The sequence below is a fragment of the Rousettus aegyptiacus genome, unplaced genomic scaffold (genome assembly GCF_014176215.1).
Source record: "Rousettus aegyptiacus isolate mRouAeg1 unplaced genomic scaffold, mRouAeg1.p scaffold_m13_p_2, whole genome shotgun sequence".
Lineage (NCBI taxonomy): Eukaryota > Metazoa > Chordata > Mammalia > Chiroptera > Pteropodidae > Rousettus > Rousettus aegyptiacus.
The window spans coordinates 157589520-157609598 of record NW_023416295.1 but is presented as its reverse complement, the minus strand read 5'-3'; the positions used below and the strand labels follow the sequence as shown (position 1 = coordinate 157609598).

General features: G+C 37.1%; 1 protein-coding gene across 1 annotated transcript in view; it reads left to right on the top strand.

Annotated features, from left to right (window-relative positions):
• FGD6 (FYVE, RhoGEF and PH domain containing 6) overlaps window positions 1-20079 on the top strand; it is a 95925-nt gene that overhangs the window by 70528 nt on the left and 5318 nt on the right. The window contains exons 9-18 of the mRNA XM_016162752.2: window positions 3321-3371; window positions 5163-5221; window positions 5304-5375; window positions 6092-6160; window positions 6686-6769; window positions 7503-7582; window positions 13803-13905; window positions 14274-14420; window positions 15399-15501; window positions 17195-17322. Of these exons, the coding sequence (XP_016018238.2) occupies window positions 3321-3371; window positions 5163-5221; window positions 5304-5375; window positions 6092-6160; window positions 6686-6769; window positions 7503-7582; window positions 13803-13905; window positions 14274-14420; window positions 15399-15501; window positions 17195-17322 (896 nt within the window). The remainder of the gene's footprint in view (window positions 1-3320; window positions 3372-5162; window positions 5222-5303; window positions 5376-6091; window positions 6161-6685; window positions 6770-7502; window positions 7583-13802; window positions 13906-14273; window positions 14421-15398; window positions 15502-17194; window positions 17323-20079) is intronic.

Sequence of the window (20079 nt, the reverse complement as noted above, 5' to 3'; positions counted from 1 at the left end):
CAAGGAATTTGACTGGGTGTTTTTGAGTCAAAAAGTCCCAGATTCCCACAGATGACTCATTTTGAGTAAAGGTTAACTGTACTTCTGAACAGTTTTCTGCTTTAATTATTTGTCGATTGTGTAATGAGGGGTTCCAGTAGGCTTAGTAGGATCTCATATATAGAAAACTTAGATACAGTATTTGTTGGGTCTGCATTCTTTCACTCTGGGCCTCATGTGTGAGAACAAAGTAAACTTGCATGTCTCTGGAGGCTGCCCATGGTGATTATGGGGGTTAATTAACTTTTATTAATCAATGATGCCACCTGGTGGCCAGAAAGTACATTTTTGTGGTGCCCATACGTGCTGCACCAATCTGTTTTCCTTTGATAGAAATAAATTCAGTAGCATTTAAGCCATTTTTATTAGTGAAATTTTGAAAAATGCTTAGTTTGGTTTGGCAGAAGCAGGAAAGTCGTAAAATACTACAAGTCTAACATGGCAAATTGAATACTCTGCTCTCGTCCTCTTTTTTTTTTTTTTTTTAAATGAATCTCTTATAGGATACGAGATCCTAGCTAGTACATAGTAAATAATTCCCTGTGACCAATACAACCCTTTCCTGGGTTTCACCTGAGTTATAACCGTCACTGGGGCAGCCGATGATTTCAGTGCTCCTCCCCTCTGACTCAAGGGCTGGTTAATCATGTTCTTCTCATTCTGCAGTTAAGGCGCTGAGTAATTCTTAAGGCATCATGATCTTGTCTCCTTTGAAAAGCTGAAAGTTCTCAAAAGGGTGTACTATAAGATGTCCTGAAAATATGGATGAATGGATGGATATGTTGGAAAGTCGAGTTTTGAAAGTTGAATTTTAAGGGTTTTTTTTGTTTTGTTTTGTTTTTTATTGGCAAGGAAAATAACTCCATTACCTCCTTGATTAATAGCATGATTTTGCAGTGTCTTATTGGTAGGCTTTCTGCTCAGCCAATTTGTGTTTTTCCATCCACTCTGCTCCTGAGAGTGCAGGCTGGCAGGCAACAGCTAAGCTTAAGTACAAGGAAAGGAAATGTAATTCCAGGTTATCGGGCTCGGCACAGAGATTCTGAGGTCAAGATTTCCTAATACAGGCATCTTCCAGTGAACTCTCTTGGTTTAGAGAAATGTCTCGGTTTGCATGGGTAGATTTCCATATTAAAGAACAAGTATTGACACAATGGGAACTTGCCATGATACTTAGGTGATATGATACTTAGATAAATCTGTTTTCTACACTGTTCATCTACCTAGAGTCTTTACAAAACATCACTTTTGATTAATGAGGTAGCCTAGACATTGAGAACACCTAAGAAGAGTTTTTTTTCCCCTGTGTCACTCTTACGGAAAAGTTAAATATTTGGACTTAACAAACATGGTTGGTATATGGAATGCATTCAGAGTGGGGTTAGAGTGAGACTAGGTTAATTTTTCATCTCCAGGTAAAGCTAAATGTAATGTATAATCAATGTATTTTGTTAATTTTTGTGGTTTTCTTATCTCTTTGATTGGAAACATACTCCGTAACTTCTATTTTTGGATTACTTTGAGATCTAAATTGCTAGTGACGATCTCTGGCAAGATAGAACATATGCCGCAGTCCATGGATGCTTAATGTCGTCATATACAGTATCTCACCATGGCTTCCTGCCAATGCTGGATATTTATAATGTGCTTGTCTAGACGCAACACAAGTTCTTGGATCACTCTCTCAGAGATGTAGTTTTAGCACTTAGGTGTGTATGTTTGTGTCATCTGTTAAGTTTGAACAGCTGGCACTAACATCCAAGTTTCCCTTTGTGCCTTTCAGCATGACTTCATAAATCTATGGGATGAAATTATATACTTTATAATATTGCTGTATGGAGATTTAGTCTGATAAAAATGCATTCAGTCTCTTAATATGCCTTTTTTCTTTCATTTTCTCAACTCCCACTGGCATAAGGATTGGCTTCAGCCTTTATTTTTATCTAAACTAAGACACAATCCTGTCTTAAAAATTGTTTTATTATTCTAAGTATTTCTTGTCCCTTGTATGCACAGGCCCTGGCTAAGTACTATGAGAGATAGAAAGATGAATCAGATGTGGGTTCTGCCCACAAAGACATTTGTGTCAAATGAAAAAGAAATTGATAGAAGGTATAAAGTGAGTAACTGTCGTGTAATGTGTTATTCAAAGGGAGAGACTATTTCTTTCAAATTCAAAGTTTGGTAGGAGAGGAATTTGAGATGAGCCTTGAAGAATATGAGAATTTTTATATGGAGAAACAGAGAAAGGATTCATTAAAAGGGAACATTAGAGACAAAGTACGGAGCCAGAGAACACATGGAAAGTGTTTAAGGAATTGTGCAGAGTCAAACTTTGGTAAGAACAAAGGGCTTGTGTTAGGCAGTAGCAAGAGAAAATCAGAAAGTCAATAGGGACCATGTAGTGGGGGACTTTAAATTCAAGAAAACAGCATTTGTTTTAATTTGTTAGGTAATGGGAAGTTTTCCAACATTTCTCAACTGAAAAGATAGTATTACCTTGAAATCCTTTGATTCCTTGATGTTAAAGATTCATTAAGCATAACCTATTGCCTTAATTCTTTTCCATGTTATGAGAACCACTATATACCACATTGCTCATTTACAGTCTTCATCTAGATAATGTTTTTCAACTGCAGCCTTATTGACATTTCGGGTCAGATAATTCCTTGCTGTAGGGCTGTCCTGTGCATTTGGAGGATGCTTAGCAGCATCCCTGACCTCTAACAACTAGATGCCAGTAGCCCCCACTCCGCCAATTCGTGACAATCAGAAATATCTTCAGATATTTCCAAACGACCCCTAGGGGGCAAATTGGCCCCCATTTGAGAATCACTAGTCTACTGTTTTGTTCCTCTGGTGTTCTGGGCATTGGTAAATCTAAGAGTTCCTCAGACATTCAATCTGTTAATGCTTGGAATTTTGTACTAGACGTGCATCTGATCTTGAGATTAAGGAATTTCATGTGTGTTCAAGTCTAGTCCTAGCCCTGCCACAAATATATTGTATGACTCAGTGAGACCCTGTACTCAGTAACCTGACTCCTCATTCTAAAATGACCAACGTGACCTCTAAAGGCTCTTTCCAGCTCAGATTCTATGCCCTTATTTCAGATTGATCTCAAGGTTTTATTTTTTCACATTTTTAGAAAGTTAGCACAAATTGAACTACCATGTGTATTAACCAACAAGAATGCCTAAAGTATTAAATAAGAAAGACAAGTGTTTTTTTCCTTACCACTTTGTTATGCTAAATACTATCATTTTTTCTCCCTTTTCTAGATTATTTGAAAAATCTTTTAGAAGACTCTGGAGATTATAGAGACACTCAAGGTACATAACTTTTTTGATCTCATATATTGCAGGAGTTTTTATATTACATTTATTTGGGCCTAGAAAGTATAAATATAATGAAAACCATATGCAAAACTCTGTTTTGTTCATTGGCCTTTTCTTAAATAACTGCATTTTGGGCAGATTAGGCTAGGACTAGATAAAGTGGTACAGTGGTGCTGGAAACAGATGCATTATAGGGACTAGAGAAGCCCATGGTCAGCCAGCCGTGGGAGCCAGCCTCCTGAGAGAGTGCACCCAGCATGGTCTGGGTTCAGGGAGCTTCATCCTCCGGTGCTCAGTCGCCCTTGCTGGTGGTAGGTAGATTCACCTTCTGTAGATGTCCATTGCCTTGAAAGGAGGGATCGAACCAGTTGATCTGCATGGTCCTTTCAAGCTTTAAAATCATGAGTCCATGAAATGACGACTAAAATTCAGGGATGATGTCTAAAATAGCACATTCTGGGACTGTTTAATAATGGGCATTAGCTCTACCACCCTCCACCCCTAAATCCTAAAGCTTTTCTTGCTGCCCACTTGGAATTTTAGCAGGCCAGAAAGCAAGGAATAGGCCCACCTCTTGACTATTTGCCATGATGAGTGCCAGGTGCACTAAATTATGATGTAAGATTGGGGTCTCCATAAGGAGTCACTATTTTCCTTTAATAGTGGTGATAATAATACATTTGTATTTAAAGAATGTAGGAATTTCCAGAGTTGGTACCAGAAATAGCATGTTTTGCTTGGTAGAGCATCTCTTGGTAGGTTTTAGTAGCTGGACTAAAAATCCTCAACCCCTTTCCAAAAATCGACCTTTTGTTGATGATTGCTGTCACTGCCACACCAGCCTCAGGAGGGCATGTTCCCTCTTTAATACTCTACCAGTTTTTCTCTTTGGGAATGCTACTGTCATATTGTATGGGATAACCTTCCTCATGTGAGTTTCTAATTAGTATTGCAGGATATTTAGCAACCCTGGTTCCTAACCACTAAAGGCCAGTCATATGACCTTCCCAGTCACATGACAACCAAAAATTAACACATATCCAAGTGTCCCTTGGGGAGCACTATTGTTTTGAATTGAGAATAACTATAGCCCAAAAGGAGACAAAGTACAGACTTTCTTTCTTTTTTCTAAATGGCTACTTACAAGGATGATATGACTGGAGCATTCAAAAACACTTTGCTAAAGGCAAGAGGTTATTAAAAAGACTAAAATACAGATGAAGTGAAATAACCCAGCTTACAAAATAATGCATGTAATTTCCTAAGGTCTACTATGCTCATATGTGGCTTTCTTTCCTTTTAAGATCAGACTAAGAGAAGGCAGCTGAGCCCTGACCCTCTTACATAGTTGCTTCTTGTAGATCTGATTTCCTCTCCCAGGATTCTTTCTCCCAAGGCAGTTTATCCTGGAATGAATGGTCCGTCCCTGGGCACATTTCAGCTTCCAGGTGAAATCCTATCCTTATCCTTGTGAACTTCAACAGGATAATCTAATCTCAACACGAAGCAACCCTGACATTCATATTATTGATACACATGTTCTATAATGTCTCTTTAGAGTCTTTCTTTGGCTCATTTTTTTTTTTTCTTATGTACTGTTTTGGCCTATTCTTCTTTGGTTTTGCTCTTATTGAACCTCATCATTCGAAATTCTGCCTACTCACAGTTAACTTAGCTCCTCCAGTGGTTGGTTGTTGTGAAGTAGTATTCCTGTCTCCTGGAATTGCTTCATATTACAATTCATTGATTATGACCATATGCCCCTTCTGTTCCTACAAATTTTAGATGCCCTTGCTGTTGTTATAGAGGTAGCCAACCATGCCAATGACACCATGAAGCAAGGAGTAAGTATCTGATTTTAATCGCTGGTGTACTACGGAACCTGGGAATACAGGCTTTCATATGCTCTGCATTCTCTTTCTGTAGGACAATTTTCAGAAACTTATGCAAATTCAGTACAGCTTAAATGGACACCATGAAATAGTGCAACCTGGACGGGTAAGTGTTTTAGACTACCTTTTGCAAATTTAATATAATGCAGTTAGGCACAGTTTGTAGCCGTTTTTCATTTCAGTTGTGAAAATAGGTTATTCGTTATTGTTACTCTTCATTGGCTCTGTCTGGATCAAGTAAGTTCATTCTTTTCGTTCAAAACATTCATGACTTAAGTTAATGTGACAAGAAGTCTAGCTCAATTTGGAGAACGGCAAGGGACCCCACAGAGTATCTGATTAAATAGGATCATTTTATTGTGTAATACTAGCTGACCTCACACAGCTTTAAAGACAATTTCATTTAAAGTCTTTAATGTAAGAGAGGATTATGAGGAAAGGGAGAAAATTAGTATTTTGATACTCCTCATAAAGCACAAAAGTAGCCTAGGGAATGAATTCAGGAAAATTACAAAATGCAATCATCAGAATGTTGGCAATGCCTCAGGATCAAGTACACGCTCAGGCAATTACATTTCAGACCACATAGTACCCCTGGGGCCACTATTGGATTTATGAAACTCTGTAGCCTTGTCCAGTTCCTAAATGACTTATAGGGATCGAAAAGAAACCATGCCTGTAAAAAGTCACGTGGAAACTATGCCTGCCTAGCCCCCATACAAAAAAGAAAATTCTGGGGAAAAAGTTGAGAAGGAAATTATATGTATATGGTAGTTGCGTTATGATGGTAGGACTAAATGGGTGTGTGTTTGGATGAATCAGGTTTTTCTCAAAGAAGGGACTCTGATGAAGCTTTCCCGGAAAGTCATGCAGCCTCGAGTGTTTTTCCTGGTAAGTGGTCCTGTTGGTTCTGATGAGCCCAAGGCAAGGATAGTTGTTAATGAAAGGAGACATTTGTACACTAGCACATTCAAATAGCTGTTTTAGTGAGATCTTTGACTGGCTGTATTGCTTTTGTGCATTTCAAGTATAGAAAACAAAGTCTTTTATGAAGCGTAACTGGAAAATTACTTCCTTTTTGGATTTCGTTTATTTCTAACTTGGAAGAATTAATTCAATCAATTATTTATTTAGGCAGATCGTAAGACTTTAGTGGGATTTAGAATTCAGAAACATCAACTCTGTCTACAGAACTTGGAAAGAAAGCACTTTTTTTTTTTTTAGAAATTGCCTTTTTAATCCTATTCTAATAAAACATTCTGGGTGGTTTTAGTATCTGCAAGCAGAACATAAGTATTTTATTCAGAGAGCTTTTAATAAGGAGGTAATATTTTCCTTTATTCCTGTGTCTTATCAAAAACTCTGTAGCTGAAATTCGTTCCTTTACTTCATCCCATGAAATGTTTCCACTTTCAGTTTAATGATGCCCTGTTGTACACAACACCAGTGCAGTCCGGGATGTATAAACTGAACAACATGCTCTCATTGGCTGGAATGAAGGTCTGTGTATATTTTAGATTTTTTTTTAACCTAAATATATTTAGAGAAAAAGCCACAAGATAATCATCTTTCTTACATCTTTAACTTTCTCCGTGTATTACTTACTGTTCATGTGTTCATTTATTCACTCATATAGTCATTTGTTCACTCATGCATTAATTTATTCATAAGATATTTATTGAGAATGACTATAAACAAAACAAGGCACTAGGTTTGGCGAAAAATATAAAGATGAATGGAAACATGATTCTTTTGGTCTCTGCCCCTACACCAGTCTCCCCTGGAGCCTAGCAGCTAGTTGGGAAGATGTACACTACACATAAGTACTTATAAAATAGTAAGAAGTATTACTGTAAAGGCACAGTTAAAATTTTTGGTTGGGAGTTCAGAAAATAAAGAACAACTTTTGGTAGGACATGGTGGAGGGATGAATGGCAGTTAGAAAGAGGGAGAACCAAGGAAGGCTTTTTAGAGAAAGAGCCAAGGATAGGTCAGACATGGGTGTGCAGATATGTGAGGAGAGGCCCGAAGGTGGGAAAGTTGGGCCTGTATAGGTAGGTGTTTAAATTCAATTGGAGCAGATAGTAGAGGAAAGAAAATCCTGCTAGATAAAGCTAGGAACGAAGGTCGGTGGTGAATGTCAGCAGCCAGGACATTGGGCAACTTTAGCGATGTTTCAGAGACAAAATCTCCAATAAGATGAGATTGCTCACATTGTTTTGCTTTCTTTCAGGTCAAAAAACCCACCCAAGAAGCATATCAGAATGAACTAAAGATTGAGAGTGTAGAACGTTCCTTCATTCTCTCAGCCAGGTAAATTAAAAGATACATGTATAGATGAGCACTTGCCAATTTTATAGGGTCAAACATTTCCAGTGTTTTTTTTTACATTTAGGTTAACTACTAGACTTACCTTTTTCCCTTCTTTTCTTTCTGGATACCACACAGTTTTCTCTTGATTTACCACGTAGGTAAAATGTCTAAGGTTTGATACAATTGTGTACTAGAAGCACAAAAATAAAAACATTTCTCCAAATAGAATAATTTTGCTGAAAATGTTTTGCTGATCATTTTGTTAAAACTGAATATTTCAAATCTCTTTACAACACATAATGTTTTTAGAAACATAGGCACTTATCATTTTGCTTTATCATTTACTAGGAAGTTTTCACATAACACTGAAAGAATATAACAAATTTAACATTAAAAATGAGGATGACTTAAGTTACAGAAAAATTAAGTTGCTGTCTTAAGGAGACATAGCTGGCAAAGTCAAAGACAAACAGAGATTTTTTGCTTTTAAATCTGTTGTTATTTATAATACCCATTGCCACAAACTAGAACCTGCAGTGACTGCTGTGTAAATCAAACTATGTTACCATATGTAAATAAAATTGTAAAAAAACCTGAACCCGTATGAGTCATAAACATACATTATTGAGTTACTGGCCGAGTGGTAGACATGGATGTTTGTCAGGATTTGATTAGTGAAGGGAGAGACACCAACAGCCATAGCATACTCCCCTGCCGGATCTGGGGTAGAGTCTAGACATCTCTCAGACCTAACTTTTGATGTAATAAAAATAGCAGATACTTTTATAGCACTGACTTTGTGCCAGACACTATCCTAAGCTCTCTGTGCGTATTCATTAAATCCTCACAAGAACCTTTCAAGGTAAGCGATCGCTATTACACCCATTTTATGGTGAGCAAAGCCACCCGGCTATTAAGCAGCAGGGCCAGGATTTAGACTCAAGCAGCCTGCTTCCAGCTGTGTCCAAAGCACTAAAATCAACGAGGACCTTAGGAGCAGCTCGAATCGTAACTGGAACCATTTATTTTTCTGCACCAGGCATGGTGCTAAACATTTAATATTTATGTTCTCTTTTAATTTTTATGATAACTAGTGGGGTAGGTATTGTCTTGACCTCCCATATAAGAAAACTGGAGGCTCAGAGACTTTAAAAAATAAGTCCAGGGTTACATAACTAGTAAGCAATGGAGCTAAAATTTGACCCTGGGTGCATCTGACTCTAAATTTATGATTTTAATCATGATAATATCGCCTGTGTCCATGGATGTTAAAGACTCAGACCAAATATCTGACTTTCCAAAATCAGAGGACCACAAGAGCAGCTAGCTCCCTGGGTCATGTCACTCTTCTGAAATGGAATGGCCACAGCTGCCTGACACCAGAGCTCAGATACAGGAGAAGGCAAATACCTGTTTTCATGGTTGTCAAATGCTTCCTTGCTCCAAGCCAGAGCTGTGACCGTTGTCCTTTCTTTTTCTTCTTTCTTTTTCTTCCTACTCCTCCCTTCCTCCCTCCCTCCCTCTCTCCCTCCCTCCCTACCTACCTCCCTTTCCTCTCTCTGTCTGTCTTTCTCATTCCTTCCTTTCTTCCTTCCTTCCTTCCTTCCTTCCTTCCTTCCTTCCTTCCTTCCTTCCTTCCTTCCTTCCTTCCTTCCTTCTCTCTCTCTCTCTCTCTCTCTTTTTCTTTCTTCCTTTCTTCCTTTCTTTTTTCTTTTCTTTCTTTCTGTTTGAATAAAAGGGCAAAGAATGTCAGGCTTCTGGCAAGTATTTAAACTTGATTCTTAAAGTCAAGAAAGTTATTTTTCCAAGATCTGGAGAGGAAACGCCTATAGGAAAGTCAGGTTTTCAATTGTATTTAAGTTTTCTAACTAAAAATTCGCTTAGTAAAAACAAAATTCTATTTTATTGAAAATTAAATAATTCAGCAAACAATGGTACATCTTTCTTTCTTTGGTTGCCTATCAGGTAAATATTTGGTTTTCCATATTTTTCTAGATTGGCCTCCTTCAGTAAGGTCATTGAATTTTTAAGTGTAATGGGAAGCCCCAAGAGTTTTAAGCTAAGAATTGATATGGTCTAATTTATATTGTTAAAAGAGCACACTGACTGCTTTGTAGAAGATAGACCACCAGAGACTACAGTAGAAGTTAGGAGATTAGGTAGGAGACCATAGACAGTAGTGTCTTGGATTAGAGAGGGAAGAAGTGGTCAGAATCAGGTAGGGCCAGTAAAATTGTTGATGGATTGAATGTGGTATATGCAGGAGAAATGATAAAACAGGAAAGTTCTTGATAAATAAAAAGCAAATTTTCAAGGAAGCATTAAGGCAGCATGTGGGAAAGGGAATCACACATATTGAATGCCACTGGTGTGCCATGCTCCCCTGAATTCTCCCAACTACAGTGAGGCAGGAACTGTATGATATGTAAGAAGGATAAGAAGGCCTCTTGTGATCTGGTTCTCCTCTGCCTTATTGTCCTGATCTCCATTCCCTCTCCCTGTTCTCACCCCTATGAAAGCATGGCATGTTCCATTAGCATGGATCTGCTTATGATTCTCCATGCATGCAGTCTACTTCACATTCTTCTGCCTTGCACAAGCAGCTACCTCCGCTTGGAATTCGTTGTAACACAAACTTAAGAGTCAGGCATTGGGATACAGTAGAGAATTAAAAGGGTCCTTCCTTCCCTGAGCTTTCAGTTTATTATGGAAGACACATACTTAGCAAATATTAACACAATTACTATTGTGATGAAGTAGTTGTAGGAAAACTACCAGGTGCTGTGAGGCTGTAAAATGAAGGACCTTGAACTAGATTTGGTAGGGAAAGGGCACTTGCCTAAAGACCTGCTTTGTCTGTTGAGTTACGAAGGATAAATAGGAGTTGGATAGGTAGGCAAAGGGGAAAGAGGCTCATGGTCATGGGGAATTATGTCTACCAAGGTCCTGAGGTGGAAAGGGGCATGGCAGAGTCAAAGAACTGAAAGACTGGTGTTGCGTGAACACAGAGAATGAACGGGAAAGTGACCCAGGATAAGCCTGGAAGGACAAGGATACAGACTTTGCAGAACCATCTTGTAGACTTTGTCTTTAGCTTAAGAGCCACAGGAAACCACTGAAAGGTTTATACAGGGGAATGATATGATCAGACTGGCCTTTTTAAAAGGGTATCTGGTTGCTGTGTGGAGAATGGTTTGGGAGGGGAACTAAAGGAGATGGCTAATTGGACATAGGGGATGTGAAAGGCTTGGAGAGTGAGTCTCCAGCTTGTACAGTGCATTGGGTAGTGGTGCCATTTCCTGTGATAGGGAACTCTGGGAAAGGAGCATCTTTGGAGGAGACTTTAGTTTCTGATCAAAATGGAGCCATCAAGGAGGTATTTTATGTAAGGATCTGAATGACAGAAGGAAGCCTGGACTAGAGGCATATGTTTAGGAGTCATCAGCTTAGGGGTGATAACCAAAGCTAGGAGACTGAATGAGGGTGCAAAAAGAGACTAAAAGAGTTCTCTGTCAAACTCCTATAATTCTTCTAATCCTAACTTAGTCATCACCACTGCCAAGCCTTCCCCACTACCTACAGGAAAGTAATTTACTACTTTTGTGTTATTTATCTACCTTACATTTATTATACACATGATGATTTCTTGTTTCTATGTAGATGTATGCCTTTACAAGTGAGGTGTGTGCTCAGTTCACTGCTTAGTGCCTGGCCCTTAGTGAGCTCCTAGTAAATGTTACCCAAATAAATCGAATTGAAGCAACATGGTCTGTGAACCTCAGAGTAGCATGTACAGTTGACACAAGTAGTAAATGGTGTGACAAAGTCTAACACACCAGAAATCCCTTCTATTAGAGAGTTTTTCCTCTTAGAAATTCATTTCAACCAATGGGAAAATGGTGCTTATTGAATTCAAATTTTCTTTTTGTTAATGTGCACATTCCATAAGGAAAAGAATACTTGATTTAACTGTGTTTTGATCTGAGGGAGATACTGATTCTTCTACTAACCATGTTACAAAAGGAGAGCTAGAATGTCTCCACTTGATGCTGCGGGCAAGCGTGTGTGGCCTGTGAGAAATGTGTTATCGAGAGCTGGTAAACATTGTTTTGGCAGAACCCCACACAAGAGAGCGCCAGGAATGATTAAATGAAAGAACAGCATATGTGACATTATTTGCACAGTTGAATCACATTCCACATCTCTCAGGGCTCCAGAAAAATCAGACAGCGGTTCTCAAATTAGCCATCTGCCTCTCAGCGTTCTGTTACCTCTTCCAGTGAAAACTAGGGGAGGCAGTGAGGGAGGGAGGGACAGTAATATTTTATGAGTGTTTACTTGGAAGCCTCATCATGTGTTCTTATAGTGTAGTTGTTCAGAGAACATGAACAGAGGCCAGAGATGACATGGTGGTGAAAGGTTCAACCATTAGCCACACTTGGGTCTGATACCAACTCATTATTTAGTATAGTCTGTTATCAAAAACAAATTGTCTAATGTTTCGAATCTTCAGTTTCCATATCTATAAGTGGTGATGGTGGGTGGTGATGTTGGAATAAGAGTGTGTATAAGATTCAATATATATTCCAGGGAGTAGCTCTGAAGATGAGATATGATGACATTTGCAAAGCATTTAGCACAGTTGGCTGACATGTTGTACCTTCAATAAATGTCAGCTAGTTGTGATAGTAATGGTAGAATAGTGGAGGTAAACTGAGGCAGGTTTATTTGGTTTGGAGAGAGAGGGGCTGTTTCTCTTTTATTTTGTTCTTGGTATATAGTGCAAATTCAGGAAATATACTCATTTAAAATTTTCATTTGTAAACTAGATTTCTACCTTTTAATATACATATGAGTGTAAATTCTAAATGACACTTAGGTCATTTAGAAAGAAGGTACATTTGTGAGAATGATTATTATGGGGAAGACAAGTGGTGTTTTAGTATTTTCTTGGCCTTGTGTGAGTTCATTGAAATGCAACAAAATAGGCCTATTCATTACATTATTTATGATAAAATTTTTTATTTTAAAAAATGTCATTTAAGAGTTCCAAAACCAAACTCATACCCATGCTCTCAGTGTCTTAATTCAGTGCGAAACATGATTTTCTTCTATTTACTTTTTTATATAAACTTTTATTAATAAAACATTTTGGAGTAGAAGTTCAAATATACTTAAAATTAGAGTGAATAATATATAATCAAACTGTATATTAAGTCACACAAACTCAAAAATTACCAAGAATATTCTGTTACATATTTTTCTGTTTTCTAAAGTATTTCAAAACAAATTACAGATATCAGGTCATTTCACTCCTTCATACTTCGGTATGCTTCTCCAAGAAAAATACACATTTTCTTACATAATCACATTTCCATTATTATGATGGATTTTATTTTATTATGATAGAGTTTTAAATGACTCACATCTCTGTGTGTCTCTACACATTTGCGTGGGTGCACGCATGTGCACACACACGCACTAACATGTGCCACTCCCTCTTGACTATGCTGATACCAGTGATAATCTGGAGTTACTACAGAAGTTTTTTGGGAGGAGCTGTGGTTGTACAAAAGCAAAACAAGAATCCCTTTTTCTGAAATGGCTTTCGTCCTATTTAGCCCGTTTTCATCTAGATTTGAGTCATAGCTCCTGGTGAATTGAGGGTAGGACAGGAATTGTGATGAGCTTTTTAGGTAGAGGCACCCTAACAACTACTCTTTAAACATCTGTTTATGATACCAAAAATGTTTTCTTAACCCACTGCCCTTTCTAGGAAACTTTAGTAGTAGTTAGTAACCTAAAAATATTTAGTATTCCGTGCTATAAATTTGGTTTTGAAACTTGATTCCTTGGAATATTTTAAATTCTAGGATTGTATCTCAGGAAACACCTTGGTTATATAATCATAAGTATTAATTGTGTGAATAAACCCTTAAACCCAAACAAAAATACTTCCAAAGTTAGGAGACTTCAAAAGCCATTCAGTGTAAAGCAGTACTTTTGGAAAGGAAAAGAGCATTGTATTTGCTAAAATGCCATATGTTCCCTAATGCCTGCTCTGATTATTTGTGCACATAAACCTCAGAGTTGCTGCCTCTGAGCAGCATTGTTGGAGGGGAGTGAAATCTGTTGCCATGGGAGAAGGAAAAGAAGAAAGAAAAAGGCAAAGAATAAGAGCTGACATCTGGTTGATGGAAACTTCTTTTGCCCCCAACAGTTCCGCCACAGAAAGGGATGAATGGCTAGAAGCGATTTCCAGGTCAATAGAAGAGTATGCCAAGAAAAGAATCACATTCTGTCCTAGTCGGAGTCTTGACGAGGTATTGTCTTTTCCCTTCTTATTTTTTTTTTCCAATCTATTTCACTTTTTTCCTTAAAGAAACTTTTCCCAGGGGTTTAGAAAAGCAATGTGTGTTTCACAGAAGGATCGGAGGGTATGTGTAATTTCAGAGCTAAATATTTATCCTGTTAATGTCTCCTTGCAGGTCTGTTAAGTTAATTTTGCATTAGAGGATTGTTTGAATGTAGCATCTTAATATCCTGAGAACATGAAAAATATAATAGCCCATATTTCATTCCATATCCTTAACAATACTATCAGTATTGTGAGCCGTCACCGCTTAATAAAAAGGCTTGATTCTATAGCAGTCACTGTGCATGGAGATAATCAGAAGTCATTCTTCCACAGGCAGACTCAGAAATTAAAGAGGAAGTCAGTCCCCTTGGATCAAAGGCTCCTATCTGGATTCCTGATACCAGAGCCACAATGTGTATGATCTGCACAAGTGAATTTACTCTGACCTGGAGACGACACCACTGCCGGGCCTGTGGAAAGGTTGGAGAGGATAACGCCTGTCTGCATTGCAATTTTTAATAGCTCTGGACTGTACATAGTGAGGAAGCATATTTCCCCTTGTAAACCACTGAAGGCGGGAAAGGCTACTGAATCATGAATGGCAGTTTCTCTAAATTTTTAGGCATGGAACACTCTTGTTGGGGAAGTTACCCCCTCCTACCTTAGGGTTACTTTAGTATGTCAATAATAGACAATTTTCATTAAAATAAAAAAAAGCTAACAAATTCACAATTAATAGACTCACATTTACAGATAATTATCTACACTACATTTATCGAGATACCAAGTACAGAAGTCCTCACTTAACATCGATAGGTTCTGCAACTTTAAGGGAAACAACATATAATGAAACCAGTTTTACCACAGGCTGATTGATACAACCCAGAGTTAAGTTCCAGTGACATCTCATCAACGTTATAACAAAATGATGTCATTCAAGGACCTGCTGTATTTAATAGGGGCACTTTCAGTGTTGAAGCTATCACTAGTGGTATTTATAAGTGTTCATGACCTCATTAGTAAAATGAGCATAGTAACAGTGACATCAGAGAATTACTATAAAGATTAAATGAGGTCTTAGAGAGCATTTAGTACATGGCTAGACATAGAAGTGGTCGTCGTTATAGCAGTGATGATGACAGTGACCACAATGATAATGATGACAGTACAGCTAACACAGGACTTACTGAACGCCAGGCGCAATTCAAACATTTTGCACACACTAATTCTTTAGTGTATTATTTTATGTTGTAAGTACTCAGTAATAATCTATGGCTTCTACATCTTCAGGGGTGGTATTGTGTGTGAATTCATTACATGCCGGAACTCCATGGAGTCGTTATTGAGATTCAGTGTCAATAAAGGGTTTTGAAAAGTAGACAGCACTACTAATTGTAACATACCTGGTGGTTTGGATACAAAGATTATTTAAATTAAATAATCTCCATGTGTTTTCAGATTGTATGCCAAGCTTGTTCATCAAATAAGTATGGCTTAGATTACCTGAAAAATCAACCAGCAAGAGTATGCGAACATTGTTTCCAAGAACTGCAGAAATTAGGTAATTTTTAAGTAAAGATTTAACCAAAAATTCCTTTATTCCCCATATACTTTCAAACAACTTTCTGAATCATCTTTGATACATTAGCAATATGATTGGTGATATTCATCTCAAAATATCGAGTATTTTGCTTTCTTACCTGAGTTAAGCTCTCCTGACTTATATTTTGTGGTATTTCCAAGAGAGGTTGGACTGAAATTACTTTTACTTTGAAAACAATTTTGCTAAGAATACTAACTTGTAGAAATGAAAGTAGGGGATGGAATGTTTAAAATAGTTACAAGGTAAATTTAACTTTCAAGTAATTTTTAAGTTTCTAGTTTCGTAATTATTTGCTCATTACAAATTATTTTTATCTATAAAGTAATTTTCTATGGAAATATACTGGCTGGTATTTTGTTAAGCTAATTCTAATCATTTAGACTGATTTAGTGAGGGTTTATTATATACCTAAATGTTCAGGTTTTCACCAAATCCAGAATTAAATATCTGCCTATTCATTCACAGGTATCCATCCATCTCTGCAATTAAGAGGAGTGCAGATAGCAGTGTTGCTCAGGTCCCTATTTTGGGAAGAGATCTTTAGTTAAATTCCTGAAACCTATAGGATCTGAATTTTTAAAAGATTATCTTTTATTTCCACGAAGAATAGCTTTTCATCAGCAAATGAGAATATCTAAGTGAATAAAACTAGATGACATGCTATTTCAGAATCTATATAGTTTGCTATTGTCTAAGTACATTTTTCAAGAAGACACATCTACCTAATCCTTTGCCAGCCTTTATATTTCTTCCTTTGTTTCCTGGGTATATAATGTAGGGTTCAAACATTCAAAGTTCACTTTTGAATCCTCCTCCTATATCATCAACACCCATTTGGTCAGTAAATCTTACATTTCTTTGAAAACCTCTCTGTCCTTCTCTTGATTTCTTCATCTCAGCTCTAATAAGGCCTTCATTATCTTTCACCTGGACTACTGTAATAATTTCCTAACAGGTTTTGCTGCTGCAAATCCTTCCTCCTTCCTACTGCCATATTTATTTTTCTAAGTTCAATCTGCTCATGTTACTCCTTAGCCTAAAAGGCCTTTGATTTCCCACTGCCTAAACAACAGCCCAGTCTCCTTAGAACTGGCCTTTTGTCCCTCAGCCTCATTCTTCTCCAAATAGATGACCTAATTTCATACCTCTCTGCTTTTGCTCATGCTGACCTCTCTTCATGGAGTGTCCTTCCTCCTTTTTGTTTGGCAAACTCTTCTTTATACCTTAATGGCCAACTCAAACATCTCATTCTCTTCCAAGCTTTTCCTGAGCCTCTGCAGTCAAAATTAATTCCTTCCTTATAGTGCCTTTTCTAGCACCTTGTTCATTGTAATATTACTTGGTCATGAATCTAGATACTAAATGATATTGTTAGATTTTTTTTAAGCCATAAGTTTTTTTTAATTTATTTTTTTAAGTTGGTAGTACACTAATATGTTTCAGAATTCTAAAGGCACGAAAGGGTGTTGAAAAAATATAAAGAGACAGTGAAACGTCTTCCTCCCACTCAACTTCTGGCCCCCTGTCTTTCTTACCCAGGGAATTCTATATCCTTACATTGTTATCTTATGCAGTAATGTTTATTGACTTGAGTTCAATTGAATTACACAATAGCTACCATCGGCTTCATAAGTGTACTTGATTTCTTTAGATCACCAGAACTCTCCTAAGATCGGATCTCCTGGAAATCATAAATCTCCTTCAAGTGCTTTATCATCAGTCTTACATAGTATTCCATCAGGGAGGAAACAGAAAAAAATCCCAGCTGCTCTCAAAGAAGTAAGTGTTTCCATTAAACTTGCAACCTGATAGAGGCTGAATTATTCATACGCATATAATACACTTTTTCTTTCATAAAGGAAGATGTCATTTCCCACTACTATTATGACATGCATTTTAATACTGGTAATGGGTGTAGCTGATGCCTCTTTATCTTGTTTGGTCTCCCGTATGAGCTAGTCATTTAGAAAATGACTCTGAAAGGTTTAGAGAACACTTTGTAACAATGACAGAAAATAAAGATAATTGGATACACATGAATTTTAAAAATTACTTTGAGGAGATCCCTTACCAGAGGAAGAAGTCTATAGAGTATTTTGGGCATTTTATTAGCATTTACTGGTTATTTGTAGGCATTGGTTGGTTATATACAGCTGATATCACTAATAGTAAGCTGTCTTTCCTCTAAAGTTAAAAGAAAATTTTTATAGTGATAGTAGCCTGAACAGTTAGACCTATCAGTGGCATGATCCACAGACATCACTGATACCCCATCCCAGTTCCTCAAATTCAAGTGTTCAGCCAGTGTGAGAGAGCAGACAGCCCCTGCCTGTCTGGCCACTCCCACTTTAATTAGTTTATTAATTAGTTTCACCTATGCTAGTTTTATGGCCAGCAGAACCAGAGTAGACTTTTAAATTCTGTTCTCTTGTCTGGTTACTATGGAAGAGTTCTGTCACGGAGGATAGAAGTAAACAAGTCTAAAAAACTTGACCAAGATCATATTTCTTATGTAAAGCTAAGTGTATTCTATCATGGCAATTGAAATACTAAGAGGTGATTTTTAGCCAATCTCATGAAATAGTAAGAATAGGACTTCAAGTCTAATTGCCAAGTTTCATACGAAACTGGTTAATCCAGTTTACTGAGTACTTCTGAACTCTCTTGCATCACTCATTCCTGAATCTCAATCGATGTTTAGAACCTTAAGGTTCTTCATTAACTGAAATTGTTTTCAGTTCTCTACTTTTTCACCTCTCCATGCCAATGTCACAATTTATAAATATAATTCTTACATTTACTCCCCTCTTCAGTTTAAATTCCACAGCATTGGTTACAGATCTCTTTATAGTCCGGATCAGCCTAACTCCAGTCTCATTTCGTACATCTTTCCACCCAACCACACAAACAGTCCTTCACTTTCAAGCCTCTGCTTCCCGACTGCAGCCATTTCTTTTACTCCACTAGTTGTCAAAGTGTCCTTCAGAGCAGCAGCAGCAGTAGCAGCATCACTTGAGAACTTATTAGAAATTTGAATTATTAGGCCCCACCCAAGGCCTACAGAATCTGAAAATTTTACAAGCCTTCTTGGTGATTTAGATGTATACTGAAGTTAGAGAACCACTACTTTGCTCCTTTTTAGTCATACTGGGGAAATTAATTTGATCTGTTGTTAAGTGCTATAAAAGTCAAAGTATTCTCCTTAGGAAGCTGAGTTTTTTTGTCTTTTTTTTTTTAATTGAGGTGAAGCTCACGTAACATAATTAATCAATTTAAAGTATACAGTTCAGTGGTGTTTAGTGTATTCACAATGTTGTCCAACCACCATATTGGACATTCCACCTTTTGACTATTACGAATAACAATGTTATGAACATTTATGTACCCATTTCCATGTGGACATATGTTTTCATTTGGCTTGGTTATATAGCTAGGAGTAGAATTGCTTGGTCATATGGTAATTCTATGTTTAACTTTTTGAGGGATTGAGAAATTGGCATTCTTATTCTAATAATGTTCAATACATTTTTAGAAACTCCTCTTAGAATTACATTCAGAACTTCAGACCATCAATAATAGCGGGCTATATCTCTTGAGTTGGATCTAATTTATTTTTAAACAGATCTTTGGAAGGAAAGTTTTGTGCATCAGATGAATAAGCTGGTTAATACCAATTTTGTTTTTTAAAAGATAATAGAGGATTTGCATGGCTATTCAATATTATGCTTAATCTTCTTGTATGGCTGATAAACTAATTCTAAAATGCTCCAAAAGAATAATGTACCAAATATTTTGAACAATGATCACAACACTTATATTAAGTATGTAGGAGTATCCCAATGTAACTATATTTTACTTGAAATCTCATTTGAATGTAAGCATTTTAATTTTTTAAATAATTTATTTTGTGATTTTATACAAAGATGTTATTTCTTTATACAAATTTACTTGCACTTAATATTTCTAATTTAACATTAAGTATTAAGTTTTCCATGAAACAATATAGCATCTTTTACATAAAATTAATATAATTACTGCATGATTAAAATATAATTTTACAATTCACGGAGCCCAGCAGTGTTAGTTTTCTAGTGCTGTGTAACAAATTATCACAAACTTGGTAGCTTAAAACAACACACATTTATTATCTCAGCAGTCCAGGCATAGCTTAGCTAGGATCTCTTTAGGGCCACAATCATGGTGTTGGCCAGTGTTGAGTTCTCATCTGGAGACTGACTAGGGAAGAGTCTGTTTTCATCCTCATTTAGGTTGTTGGCAGAATTCATTTCCTTGCGATTGTAAGACGGAGAACCCTGGCTTCTTATTGGCTTTTGCCTGGAGGTTGTCCTCAGCTCCTCGCCACATGGTCTTCCCAAGATGGTTGTTTACTTCTTCAAAGCAAGCATGGAAGAAAGTCTCTAGAACTATCCACTAGCAAGATAGAGTCTTATATAACCTAGCAGTCATGGCAGTGACATCCCATTACCTTCACCATATTCTTTTGATTAGGAACAAGTCATAGGCCCCGCCCACACT